Below are 13,840 nucleotides of genomic sequence, written 5' to 3' on the forward strand. Positions count from 1 at the left end.
CGGCACTTACTCCAGCAGCAGTTGCGGTGGCATCTACGCTGTTTCAGAATATTCCTTTTGCCATCACGTTAAACAGCTGCCCGTGTGCGTGGTCGTTCTTGATTCCTGCGTCCCCGGCGCCCGAGGTGGCTTAATTTCAATGTGCAGTTGCACTCATTGTGAGCGCATTCAGGCGTAGGCGTTTTGAACTGCCCGCTGCGTCATTGCCGACTACACGTGACTTTGAACGAGCACCATATAAAGGTAGACACAACGGCACTTACTCAAGCAGCAGTTGCGGCGGCATCTCCGCATTTTCAGACAATTCTTCTTGCCACCACGTTAATCTGTTGCCTCTGTGCGTGGTCGTCCTTGATTCCTGCATCCTCGGCGCCCGACGTGGCTTAATTACACTGTAGAGTTGCACTTATTTTGAGCGCATTCAGGCGTTTGCGTCCTTTACTGCCTGTTGCGTCAATGCGGACTACATGGACGTTCAGCGAGCAACATATAAAGACGGACACAACTGCACCTACTCCAGCAGCAGTCGGCGTTATCTGCGCTTCTTCAGACAACTCTTCTTGCCACCACGTTAATCAGTTGCCTGTGTGCATGGTCGTCCTTGATTCCTGCGTCGCCGGCGGCCGTCGTGGCTTAATTTGAATGTGCAGTTGCACCCATTGTGAGCGCATTCAGGCGTAGCCGTCTTGCACTGCCCGCTGCGTCATTGCGGACTACACGTGACTTTCAACGAGCAACATATAAAGACGGAGACTACTGCACCTACTCCAGCAGCAGTCGGCGTCATCTCCGCTTTTTCAGACAACTCTTCTTGCCACCACGTTAATCAGTTGCCTGTGTGCGTGGTCATCCTTGATTCCTGCGTCCCCGGCGGCCGACGTGGCTTAATTTGAATGTGCAGTTGCACTTATTTTGAGCGCATTCTGGCGGGTGGTCCTGTACTGCCTGATGCGCCATTGCGGACTACACGTGTCTTTCAACGAGCACCATATAAAGGTAGACACAACAGCACTTACTCCAGCAGCAGTTGCGGCGGCATTTACGCTTTTTCAGATAATTCTTCTTCACGACGTTAATAAGTTGCCTGTGTTCGTGGTCCTCCTTGATTCCTGCGTCCTCGGCGCCCGACGTGGCTTAATTTGAATGTGCAGTTGCACTTATTTTGAGCGCATTCTGGCCAGTGGTCCTGTACTGCCAGATGCGCCATTGCGGACTACACGTGTCTTTCAACGAGCACCATATAAAGGTAGACACAACAGCACTTACTCCAGCAGCAGTTGCGGCGGCATCTACGCTTTTTCAGATAATTCTTCTTCACGACGTTAATAAGTTGCCTGTGTTCGTGGTCCTCCTTGATTCCTGCGTCCTCGGCGCCCGACGTGGCTTAATTTCCGTTTGCAGTTGCACTCATTTTGAGCGCATTCTGGCGTGTGCGTACTGTACTGCCCGCTGCGTCATTGCGGACTACACGTGACTTTCAACGAGCACCATATAAAGGTAGACTTAACGGCACTTACTCCCGCAGGACTTGCGGCGGCATATCCGCATTTTCAGACAATTCTTCTTGCCACCACGTAATCAGCTGCCTGTGTTCGTGGTCGTCCTTGATTCCTGCGTCCTCGGCACCCGACGTGGTTTAATTTCGATTTGCAGCTGCACTCATTGTGAGCGCATTCAGCCGTAGGCGTCTTGCACTGCCCGCTGCGTCGTTCCGGACTACACATGACTTTCAACGAGCACCATATAAAAGTAGACACAACGGCAATTACTCCAGCAGCAGTTGCGGCGGCATCTCCGCTTTTTCAGACAATTCTTCTTGACACCACTATAATCAGTTGACTGTGTGCGTGGTGGTCCTTAATTCCTGCGTCCTCGGGGCCCAACGTGTCTTAATTTCAGTGTGCAGTTGCACTCATTCTGAGCGCATTCAGGCGTAGGCGTCTTGCACTGCCCGCTGCGTCTGTACGGACTGGACGTGACTATCAACGCGCACCGTATAACGTTAGACACCACGACAATTACTCGAGCAGCAGTTGCGGCGGCATCTACGCTTTTTCAGACAATTCTTCTTGCCACCACGTTAATCAGTTGCCTGCGTGCGTGGTCGTCCTTCATTCCTGCGTCCTCGGCGCCCGACGTGGCTTAATTTCAATGTGCAGTTGCACTCATTGCGAGCGCATTCTGGCGTAGGCGTTTTGCACTGAAGGCTGCGTCTGTGCCGAGTGGACGTGACTATCAACGAACACCATATAAAGGTAGACACAACGGCACTTACTCAAGCAGGAGTTGCGGCGGCATCTCCGCTTTTTCAGACTATTCTTCTTGCCACCACGTTAATCAGTTGCCTTTGTTCGTGGTCGTCCTTGATTCCTGCGTCCTCGACGCCCGACGTGGCTTAATTTTGATGTGCTGTTGCACTCATTGTGTGCGCATTCAAGCGTGTGCGTCCTCTACTGCCTGCTGCGTCTTTGCGAACTACATGTGACTACCAACGAACATTATATGAGGATGGACACAACGGCACACACTTTAGGAGCAGTTGCGGCGGTATCCACGAATTTTCAGACATCTCTTCTTGCCACCACATTATCAGTTGCCTGTGTGCTTGGTCGTACTTGATTCCTGCCTCCTGGGCGCCCGACGCGGCTTGATTTTGATGTGCGGTTGCACTCAATGTGTGCGCATTCAGGCGTTTGCGTCCTGTACTGCCTGCTGCGTCTTTGCGGACTGCACGTGGCTATCAACGAGCACTATATAAGGATGGACACAACGGCACTTACTCTAGCAGCAGTTGCGGCGGCATCCAGGCTTTTTCAGACAATTCTTCTTGCCACCACGTTAATTAGTTGTCTTTGTGCGTGGTCGTCCTTGATTCCTGCGTCCTCGGCACCCGACGTGGCCTAATTTTGATGTGCGTTTGCACTCATGGTGTGCGCATTCTGGCGTTTGTGTGCTGTGCTGCCTGCTGCGTCTGTGCGGACTGGACGTGACTATCAACGAGCACTATGGGGCTCTTGCATTGCCCAGGGGGCACTGTGAAAAAGGTGCTAATAAGCGCCCTCTGTCCTATAATGGATCGTACTAAGCTCGGTCGTCTGCTTCGGAAAGTACGTTTACACTATGGCCCCACCACTTTCGGTTGTGTTGTAGCACGGCCGAAGATTTTTTCATGGGTGGCACGCTGCGTAAAGGCAAGAAATTATGCAGTGCCGAATACGTGTACGCCGTTCAAGAATTAGGCGGGGAAGTTTTAGCACGGTCTCAATCGCAAGTGAAGCGAGTCGCGTACGAAGTGGAACTACAGGTAAGTTTTGCACGCTAGCTGCTAGATTCAGGTGCACAAACGCGAGGAAATACGTGCTCTAAATGAATCCACAGCAGCGATAAGCAGACATCATGTGTACAGAACTGCTCGAGCACACGACAGTACGCGCCGCGATGTACGAACTGCTCGAGCGCAGGATCGTACGCTCCGCGACGGCAGCGGTCTTTCGACATGCCGCCAAACGGCGGGCCTCCTGTAATCATTGTTGACTGCATGCCGCTAAAGAAGTAGTTATGCCTGCGTTTTAGTAGCGGCCATCTGTCCCATTTAGTAACTGGTAATAATTGATGCAATGCATATGAGCTCACACGCACGTGCGAATCGCGCTGCAGCTCGAGCTCGTGCGCTGCTCGCTTGATATAGCTTTTAATGACAGCGCTCGAACATCGATGTGCTGCGATCAATACTGCCATGCTGCGCTGCCTCAATGTGCTGGCTTGAGATCAAGGATGGGCGCATTTAACTTTCTCAAACTGTGCTGCTCGTAGTGGAGTGGTGAATTGTCATCGAATGAGCCCGACCATATGTGCTCATTTGCACACACCTGGTCACTTCACCACTTCACATCGGTCGAATTGTTAATTCTCGTTGTTGCCGGGTCTCGAATCGTGAATTACCAGCCATGCTTGCTGCTATGTCGGTCTGCTGTCGGGACTCTAGGTGCAAAAGACCGAAACTTAGAACGCGGATAATCAAGCAAGCATCAAGGCAGGCGAATCAGTCAGCATGGCGCGAAGTTTCGCTTACTCAGCGCGACGAACTGCAGCTATGCAGCGCGCCCCACGCTCCACTTCGTGAGGCCTTGAAGGAAAACGGTAAAACCTGATGTTTGGATTCAGGCCTTCTTGTTCATGGCAGCCGAGTACGAAGAAGTAATGAAGGTGACGCCTTTTCGAGGCTGGGCTAGGTCTCTCCTGATCGGCGTCACCGATTCCTTCTGCTCCCAGCATTACGTCCCACGGCACACGGAGAGCCCGTTTTCATTAAAATATAGGCTGAGGTGAGCTCGCAGCGTGGTCGGCGTGGTCTTGGATAAGTGACGAGCCTTTTCACACTCGCAACAGGGCATAAAAAAGTGCGAATCGACGCAAAACTCGGCCTAGAAACGTGCTTCGCCACAGCCAGGGCTAATACGACACAAGCTCGTACGACCCAGATGTCTTTTCCCGCGCCGCCACCAGGCGCCGCTACTAAACCTCAAACTCCAGTGCAAGACGCCCATATAAGGATGGACACAACGGCACTTACTCCAGCAGCAGTTGCGGCGGCATCTACGCTTTTTCAGACAATTCGTCTTGCCACCGCGTTAATCAGTTGCCTGTGTCCGTAGTCGTCCTTGATTCCTGCGTCCTCGGTGCCCGCCTTGGCTTAATTTCCATGTGCCGCTGCAGTCATTGTGAGCGCATTCAGGCGTAGGCTTCTTGCTCTGCCCGCTGCGTCTGTGCGGACGGGACGTGACTATACATCAACGAACACTATATAAAGATGGACACAATGGCACTTACTACAGCAGCAGTTGCGGCGGCATCTACGCTTCTTCAGGCAATTCTTGCCACCACTTTAATCAGTTGTCTGTGTGCGTGGTCGTCCTTGATTCCTGCGTCCTCGGCGCACGACGTGGCTTAATTTCGATGTGCGGTTGCACTCATCGTGAGCGCATTCAAGCGTAGGCGTCTTGCACTGCCTGCTGCGTCTGTGCGGAGTACACGTGACTATGGACGAGCACCATATAAAGGTAGATACTACGGCATTTACTCCTGCAGTAGTGTCGGCGGCATCTCCGCTTTTTGAGCCAATTCTTCTTCACCATGTTAATCAGTTACCCGTGTTCGTGGTCCTCCTTGGTTCGTGCATCCTCGGCGCCCAAGGAGGCCTAATTTTAACGTACAGTTGCTCTTAGTGCGTGTCCATTCAGTCGTGTGCGTCCTGTACTGCCTGCTCCGTCTGTGCGGACTACACGTGACTATCAACGAGAACTATAAAAAGATGCACTCAAAGGCACTTACTCCAGCGGCAGTTGCGGCGGCATCTCCGCTTTTTCAGACAATTCTTCTTGCCACCACGTTAATCAGTTGCCTGTGTGATTGGTCGTCCTTGATTCCAGCGTCCTCGGCGCCCGACTCGGCTTAATTTCAATGTGTGGTTGCACTCATTTTGAGCGCATTCTGGCGTGTGTGTCCTGTACTGCCTGCTGCGTCTGTGCAGACCACAATTTACTATCAACGAGCACCATATAAAGGTAAACACAACGGCACTTACAACGGCAGCAGTTGTGGCGTCATCTTCGCCTTTTCAGACAATTCTTCTTTCCAGCACGTTAATCAGCTGCCTGTGTTCGTGGTCGTCCTTTATTCCTTCGTCCTCGGCGCCGGACGTGGCTTGATCTCTATGTGCGGTTGCACTTATTGTGAGCGCATTCAGGGGCGTTCGTCCTTTATTGCGTGCTTTGTCTGTGCGACTACACATGGCAATCAACGAGCTACATATGAAGATGGACACAGTGGCACTTACTCCAGCAGCAGTTGCGGCGGCATCTACGCTTTTTCAGCCAATTCTTCTTGCCACCACATCAGTCAGTTGCCTGTGTTCGTGGTAGTCCTTGATTCCTGTGTCCTCGGCGCCCGACGTGGGTTAATTTCGATGTGCAGTTGCACTCATTGTTAGCGCATTCAAGCGTGTGCGTCTTGTACTGCGTGCTGTGTCTGTGCGGACTACAATTGACTATCACCGAGCACCATATAAAGGTGGACACAACGGCACTTACTCCAGCAGCAGTTGCGGCGGCATCTGCACCTTTTGAGACAATTACTCTTCTTGCCACTACGTCTGACTGACTAACTGACTAACTGTCCGTGATTCCTGCGTCCTCGGCGCCCGATGTGGCTTGATCTCGATGTGCGGTTGCACTCATTGAGAGTGCATTCACGAGTGTTCGTCCTGTATTGCCTGCTACGTGTTTGCGACTACACATGGCAATGAACGAGCTACACATGAAGACGGACACAGCGGAACTTACTCCAGCAGTAGTTGCCGCGGCATCTCCGCTTTTCCAAACAACTCTTCTTGCCACCATGCTAATCGGTTGCCCGTGTTCGTGGTCGTCCTTGGTTTCTGCGTCCTCGGCGCCCAACGTGGCCTAATTTCAACATTCCGTTGCAGTCACTGCGAGTGTATAAAGGCGTCTTCGTCATGTGCTGCCTGCTTCGTTTGTGTGGACTACACGTGACTATCAACGAGAACTATATAAAGATGCACTCAACGGCTCTTAATCCGGCAGACAGCTGCGGCGGCATCTCCGCTTTTTCAAACTCTCCTTGCCACCACGTTAATCAGTTGCCTGTGTACGTGGTCGTCCTTGATTCCTGCGTCCTCGGCGCCCGACCTTGCTTAATTTCTATGTGCGGTAGCGCTCATTGAGAGTGCATTCATGCGCGTCGTCCTGTGTTGCTTGCAGGGGCGTCTGCGTCAGCAGGCGTTTGGTGTGTTGCCACGCCACGTACCCGAGCACATGAGGGTTGGACCCTCCTGCGCGTAGCCGTGCGCGGTTTAGACATGTCTGGGGAAACGGGGATCCTGGGGGTTAAGCAATGCTGGGTGTTTGCACCTTTAAGGCCTCCCAGTGGAGGCAACACACCTCTTCGGCCTCGGCTTCACATAGACGGCACCTCCAGGCTGACCCACCTGGAGTAAATCGGCAGTCGCCTTTTCCTGTCCTCCTCTCCATCTTCGTCTTTCTCACTCACCCTTTCCTCTTTCCTGTCTTCTGTTCACTTGTTATTAAATCCGTATTTCCTGGCGGCAAGGGTTAACCTTGTGCATTATGCCCTGCTTCGGGTATAGGTATTTGTTTATAGCGGAGATGTACCGCTGGCGTGCGCAGAACTCGATACTTCCCGTCCTGTGTTGTCCCCTGGTGGGCTCCATGGTGGGTGGCGGCTATCCCTGCCGAATATAATATTATTACTTTGTCACATATAAGAGGGAAGATGAAATAAAGTGGTAGACGAAGAAAGGTTTCCAGAAGACGACGAGGATGGCGTTAAGAATGACGTGGATTAACCGAAGACGAAAGAAGATAAAGAAGAAGTTGCCAGTGAGGTGACAAGAGATGATTGGTGGAGAAGTTTCCGGTGAGATGGAAAGCGACGATTGGTGGAGAAGAGAAGAAGACGAAGAGAAGGATTACGTGGACTAACAAGAAGGCTATAAAAGGGCGAGGAAGGGCGAGACACGGGGGGAGAAGAAAGCAGCGGAGACTCGGCGGGTGAGGGACGGTTCGACCGGAAGAGAGCGACGCCGGCTAGTGCTCCGGTGAGCTCGCGTTCTACGGCTTTGCTCCGCAGACTTCCTGCCGTTCCTGAGTCCGTTCCGGGGAGTCCTCGGAGGACGCCACCACCTGCTACGGCCAGGGGTGTCTCTACCGCTGTCACCACCCTTCCGGGTGGTGCCCCACGCCAACATCATCGGCCACACCTCCACGGGCGCTCGGACCGGGAGCGTGTACGACGCAACCAACGACGCCTCCAGCGACGCCAGCCCTCGAACGTCGAACGCCACTCCGACGCCGGCTACGGGACCCACAGGACGCCACATCCGCACCGAACCAGACGTGAGCACGAACGCCAACCACTCTCAATAGAACGCTAGTGGCAGTGTTACCGGTTCGTGTGTACTGATAGTTTTTGTATCTTGTGTGTTTTGTTAGGTTGTGTGCTGTTGTTCGTGTCGCGTGGGTGGTATTAAATGTGCATCTGTGTGGGTACCCCTGTCGCCTAGTCCATTCTTTCGGCCAGAGTGTTCTCCGGAGGAGATCCGTGACAAAGACAAGTGGCGAGCCTGCCAGGATCCATTTCCTTGTTTCTTTTTGCTTTGTCTCGGATCTTTCCGATCTCTCGACGGCTGAAAGTATGGATTTGGCAAAAACGCTGGAACTGGCGCTCAAGCTAGGGCTAAGCAAGGAAGAGGCGATGCGTCTCTGTGACGAGGAGAAAGAAGAGGCAAGAAGGCAGAGAGAGGAAAGGGCGCAAGCACGCGCAGAGGCTCGCGAGGCAGAAGAGCGAGAGGCTAGAAGAGCTCGCGAGGCAGAAGAACAGGAGAAAAGAAGGATAGAACGAGAGAAGGAGTTCATTTTGTGGAAACAGGCGCATGTAGCAGGAGGCTATGAGGGGATCACGGACGATGATCAGCGTTCGTTAGCTGGTACCGAATTTCCTAGACCGGCCCGAGTTTGTCCAAGAAAGTTGATGGCTCCCTTTGATGACAAAAGAGATGATTTGGACGCGTATCTGCAACGATTCGAGCGGATAGCTTTGGGGCAAGGCTGGGAGCGTAGTGAATGGGCCACGGCATTGAGTATGTGCTTAGTCGGGGAGGCGCTGAATGTGTTTGGAAGGATGCCGGCTGCTGAGTCCATGGACTACGAGAAGGTTAAGAAGGCACTCCTTCAAAGATTCAGGCTTACGGCAGAAGGTTTTCGGCAGAGATTTCGCACCGCGAAACCCGAGGAAACCCGAGCTAAGCAGTTTTCCGGCAGGCTGACCAACTATTTAGATAGGTGGATCGATATGTCCAACACGGAAAAGAGTTTTGAAGGGGTTCGTGATAAGCTGGTCACAGAGCAATTTTTAGCATGTTGCAGCTGAAAGCTGTCACTATTCTTGAAAGAAAGGAAGTTGTGTTCATTGGAAGAGTTTGCCGACACTGCAGACCAATTCCTCGAGGCTCAGGGGCTGAGAAATATGAGTAAGGGGAGGGAGGAGACATAGAAGGTCCCAGAGACAGATGCGGCAAAACCAAGAACATATGGCGGTGCATCTAAGGCGCCAGTAAGGTGTTTTCTCTGCGGCAAGGTGGGACACCGTGCAGCTGACTGTCGAACCAGTAACGTTGCTCAAAAGACACAGGCTGTGTGTCAGGGTTGTAAAAGGAGAGGACACACTGTGGATGAGTGTCGGTATAGAGCGCAAGACCAAGCTGCATGCGTTGTCAACTCTCGGGCAGAACTTGTCACACCACCGGAAGTTCCGCAGCCGAAGGGAGAACAAACGCCACTGGGAAATGAGGTGGTGAGTGGAGAACCCCATTCGAAAGCAGCAATGCCGGTGGTGGTTGGGCAAATAGGGGACCGTCCTGTATTGGTGCTCAGAGACAGCGGAGCCAACACAGTTTTGGTTCGGAGAAGCCTGGTGAAGGACGAGGATCTTACAGGGGAAACGTCAGCCGTCACTCTTGTGGATAGCACAGTAAGGTACCTTCCTGAAGCCAGGATTCTCGTGTCCACGCCATATTATACCGGACAGGTAGCGGCAAAATGCGTGGAGCAGCCCATCTACGATCTCATCTTGGGAAACATTACGGGGGCAAGAAATGTCGAGGACCCCGATCCCGAGTGGAGGATGCTCGACGTTGAAGAACACCCAAAGGAGGAAAGGCCCACGACAGCTCAGGCGGGTGATGGGGCAGTCAGTTTCTCGTCGGCAGTGGAGACAAGAGCTCAAGCGACAGCCAGAGCAACGCAGCGTCCGCTCTCCACGCCCGTTACGATGTGCCTGAACATAACACCGGGTGAAATTGCAACTAGGCAAAGAGAAGACCCGAGCTTGAAAACCTGCTTCGAAAAAATAGGGGAAAAAGTGGAACGGGAGAGGAGCCGTTCGTCATTCAAATATCTAGTGGTAAATGGTCTTCTGCACAGGGAATGCACATTTAGCTCAGGAAGGCGGGTCCAACAGCTGGTTCTACCGAAAGATATGAGAGAGACAGTGTTACGCTTAGGACATGACGCCATTATGGCGGCACACCAGGGCGTCCAAAAGACGGTGTCAAGAATCACCGAGGAGTTCTTCTGGCCAGGCGTCCAGAGTGATGTGAAACGCTTTGTTCGCTCATGTGACGTGTGCCAGCGCACAGTTCCGAAGGGTAGAGTTGGTCCCGTACCTCTGGGCAAGATGCCAGCCATCGATCTGCCATTTCAAACAAAGAGTGGCCGTTGACATTGTAGGGCCAATCTCTCCAGTATCCGCCAGAGGCAATAGATATGTGCTTACCTTGGTTGATGTGGCCACTCGTTATCCTGACGCCGTTCCATTGAAAACTATTGACAGTATCCAAGTGGCGGAGGGTCTTGTGGAGATGTTCTCGCGTTATGGGTTCCCGAGGGAAATTTTGAGTGACCGGGGCGCGAACTTCGCGTCGGAGCTGATGAAGGAGGTCAACCGCCTTTTGTCAGTGAGGCAGCTACTGACAACGCCTTACCATCCCATGTGTAATGGCCTTGTAGAGCGGTTCAACGGTACCCTCAAAGGTATGATTAAGAAAATGTGCCAGGAAAGGCCTCAGGATTGGGATAGATATCTCCCAGCTCTTTTGTTCGCGTACCGCGAAGTGCCACAAATGAGTCTTGGTTTCTCGCCCTTCGAGATGCTGTATGGGAGAACCGTTAGAGGCCCACTTACAATACTCAAGGAGCTGTGGGCCAATAAAGCGATCGCGTCAGATCTCAAGACAACAAACACATATGTTCTTGAGTTGAGGGAGAAGTTGGAGGAGACATGTAGGCTTGCACATCAAAGCTTGGAAAGGGCGCGCGAACGCTATAAGGGCTACTATGACAAGAAAGCCACGCACAGAAATCTGAAGCCGGGCGACAGGGTTCTCATCCTGCTACCTACGGATCATAATAAGCTACTGATGCAGTGGAAGGGTCCTTACCTTGTGACACAGAAGAAAAGCGACATGGATTATGAGTTATTAGTAAATAACACCAAGAAGGTTTTCCATGCAAACATGTTGAAAAAGTACGAAGAAAGAGTTCCCGTACGGTGCACCGCCGAGGTAGCATGTGCGGTAGTGGCAGAGGAGATAGATGATGTTGCCGAGGTACCCACGTGCAGTCGAAAGAAAACTGTAGGATGGGATAAGGTGATAATAAACCCCAATTTGAATGAAGACAGAAGGTCACAGATAAAGGCCCTACTTCAGTCCAAGGGAGATGTCTTTTCGGATGTGCCGGGAAAAACGCATGTCATAAGTTGCAAACTAGATCTCTTTTCAGATAGACCAATCAGCGTGAAACAATATCCACTACCTCTAGTAGTTCAAGAGTCCATTGAAAATGAGGTGCGGGATATGTTGGAGCTTGGTGTGATTGAGAGGTCGTGGTCAGCATACAGTGCGCCTCTCGTGGTTGTCAAAAAACCCGATGGTACTAACCGACTGTGTGTAGATTTTCGCCGGCTAAATGCCGTCATAGTAGCCGATGCCGAACCTATACCAAGAGCGGACGTGGTGTTCGCTAAGGTCGCTCACAAAAGGTTTTTCTCTAAATTTGACTTCGCTAAAGGGTATTGGCAAATACCAATGGAAGGTTCGTCTAAAGAGAAGACTGCTTTTTCTTGCTCGGCAGGTTTATTCCAGTTTAAATTCATGCCGTTTGGTTTGAAGACAGCGTCCGCAATATTCACAAAGCTGATGAGGAAGGTGTTAGAGGGGCTTCAAAATGTAGAACATTATATTGACGACATCCTTGTGGCAACAGATACGTGGGAAGAGCATATAATTACGCTGGAAAAATTATTAGATAGAATTCAACAAGCCAGGTTGACCTTAAAACCAGCAAAATGTGAGGTGGGCTTTGAAGCCATTTCTTTCCTAGGACACAAGCTGGGGATGGGCCGCATAGCGACAAAGGACGACATCCTGGTCAAAATACAGCAAGCCCAGGCACCGACGACAAAAAAAGAAGTACAGTCGTTCCTGGGTTTAACAGGTTACTACAGGGACTTTATTCCCGATTATGCCCACATAGCCGATCCGCTTGTGGAACTTACTAAGAAGGGGGCAAGCAATAAATTGAATTGGACTGCTGAACATGAAAACGCTTTCGTGATGTTAAAATGGCATATGGCAAAACCGCCCGTTCTGCTTGCTCCGAATTTGGATAAGGAGTTTGTGCTGCGCACGGATGCATCTGACAGAGCTTTAGGAGCCGTACCCTTGCAAGAAGAAAATCACGTGCTGCATCCGGTATTTTTTGCAAGTAAGCGACTATCGGCTTCTGAACGCAATTATTCCACTGTTGAGAAGGAATGCTTAGCAGTGGTGTGGGCGGTAAAGAAGTTTCACATTTATCTTTATGGGAGACATTTCCGAATTCAAACGGATCATCAGCCGCTTGAATACTTAACCAAGGCCAAGATGAACAATAGTAGAGTTATGAGATGGAGTTTGGCCCTCCAAGAATACTCATTTCAGGTGGAATATATTAAAGGCAGGGATAACGTTGGAGCGGACTTCATGAGTCGAGCCAACTGAGCAGCTCTAGGTATCTCTGGGAGGTATCTTGTTGTTGCTGCTGTGTTATGTATCTCAGGGATGCATCGTGTTGTTGATGTTGTTTTGGTTGTTACGCGATTGTACAAAGGAGTGTGTTTTGGACATTAACATGTTTATTAAGGACACCATGTGGACAATTGCATTGTTCTGAAAACGCAGTTAAGTTGTGGACATTAACATGTTTAGAACACCGTATGGACAACGGCAGTGAGGTGTTAGTGGTGTGCTTTTGGTGTGTGCTGGTCATCTACGTTGTGCTGTGTGGTGTGCTGGGGCCAGAATCGCCCCAGAAGATAGTCGGCTGGCTGGATGGCCTGAAGAGGAGGACGACTTGAGCAGTTTTTCAGGGAAAAACTCTTGAGAGAGGGGGCCCTTGTCACATATAAGAGGGAAGATGAAATAAAATGGTAGACGAAGAAAGGTTTCCAGAAGACGACGAGGATGGCGTTAAGAATGATGTGGATTAACCGAAGACGAAAGAAGATAAAGAAGAAGTTGCCAGTGAGGTGACAAGAGATGATTGGTGGAGAAGTTTCCGGTGAGATGGAAAGCGACGATTGGTGGAGAAGAGAAGACGAAGAGAAGGATTACGTGGACTAACAAGAAGGCTATAAAAGGGCGAGGAAGGGCGAGACACGGGGGGAGAAGAAAGCAGCGGAGACTCGGCGGGTGAGGGACGGTTCGACCGGAAGAGAGCGACGCCGGCTAGTGCTCCGGTGAGCTCGCGTTCTACGGCTTTGCTCCGCAGACTTCCTGCCGTTCCTGAGTCCGTTCCGGGGAGTCCACGGAGGACGCCACCACCTGCTACGGCCAGGGGTGTCTCTACCGCTGTCACCACCCTTCCGGGTGGTGCCCCAACGCCAACATCATCGGCCACACCTCCACGGGCGCTCGAACCGGGAGCGTGTACGACGCAACCAACGACGCCTCCAGCGACGCCAGCCCTCGAACGTCGAACGCCACTCCGACGCCGGCTACGGGACCCACACCACGCCACATCCGCACCGAACCAGACGTGAGCACGAACGCCAACCACTCTCAATAGAACGCTAGTGGCAGTGTTAGCGGTTCGTGTGTACTGATAGTTTTTGTATCTTGTGTGTTTTGTTAGGCTGTGTGCTGTTGTTCGTGTCGCGTGGGTGGTATTAAATGTGCATCTGTGTGGGTACCCCTGTCGCCTAG

General features: G+C 51.7%; 1 protein-coding gene across 1 annotated transcript in view; it reads left to right on the forward strand.

Annotated features, from left to right (window-relative positions):
* Positions 1-9,420: 9,420 nt before the first annotated feature.
* Positions 9,421-13,840, forward strand: part of LOC142578533 (uncharacterized) — a 90,151-nt gene continuing 85,731 nt past the window's right edge. Inside the window, exon 1 of the mRNA XM_075687907.1 lies at positions 9,421-9,786. Coding sequence (XP_075544022.1) covers positions 9,421-9,786 — 366 coding nt within the window. The remainder of the gene's footprint in view (positions 9,787-13,840) is intronic.

The sequence above is a fragment of the Dermacentor variabilis genome, chromosome 4 (genome assembly GCF_050947875.1).
Source record: "Dermacentor variabilis isolate Ectoservices chromosome 4, ASM5094787v1, whole genome shotgun sequence".
In the NCBI taxonomy this organism is placed as follows: domain Eukaryota; kingdom Metazoa; phylum Arthropoda; class Arachnida; order Ixodida; family Ixodidae; genus Dermacentor; species Dermacentor variabilis.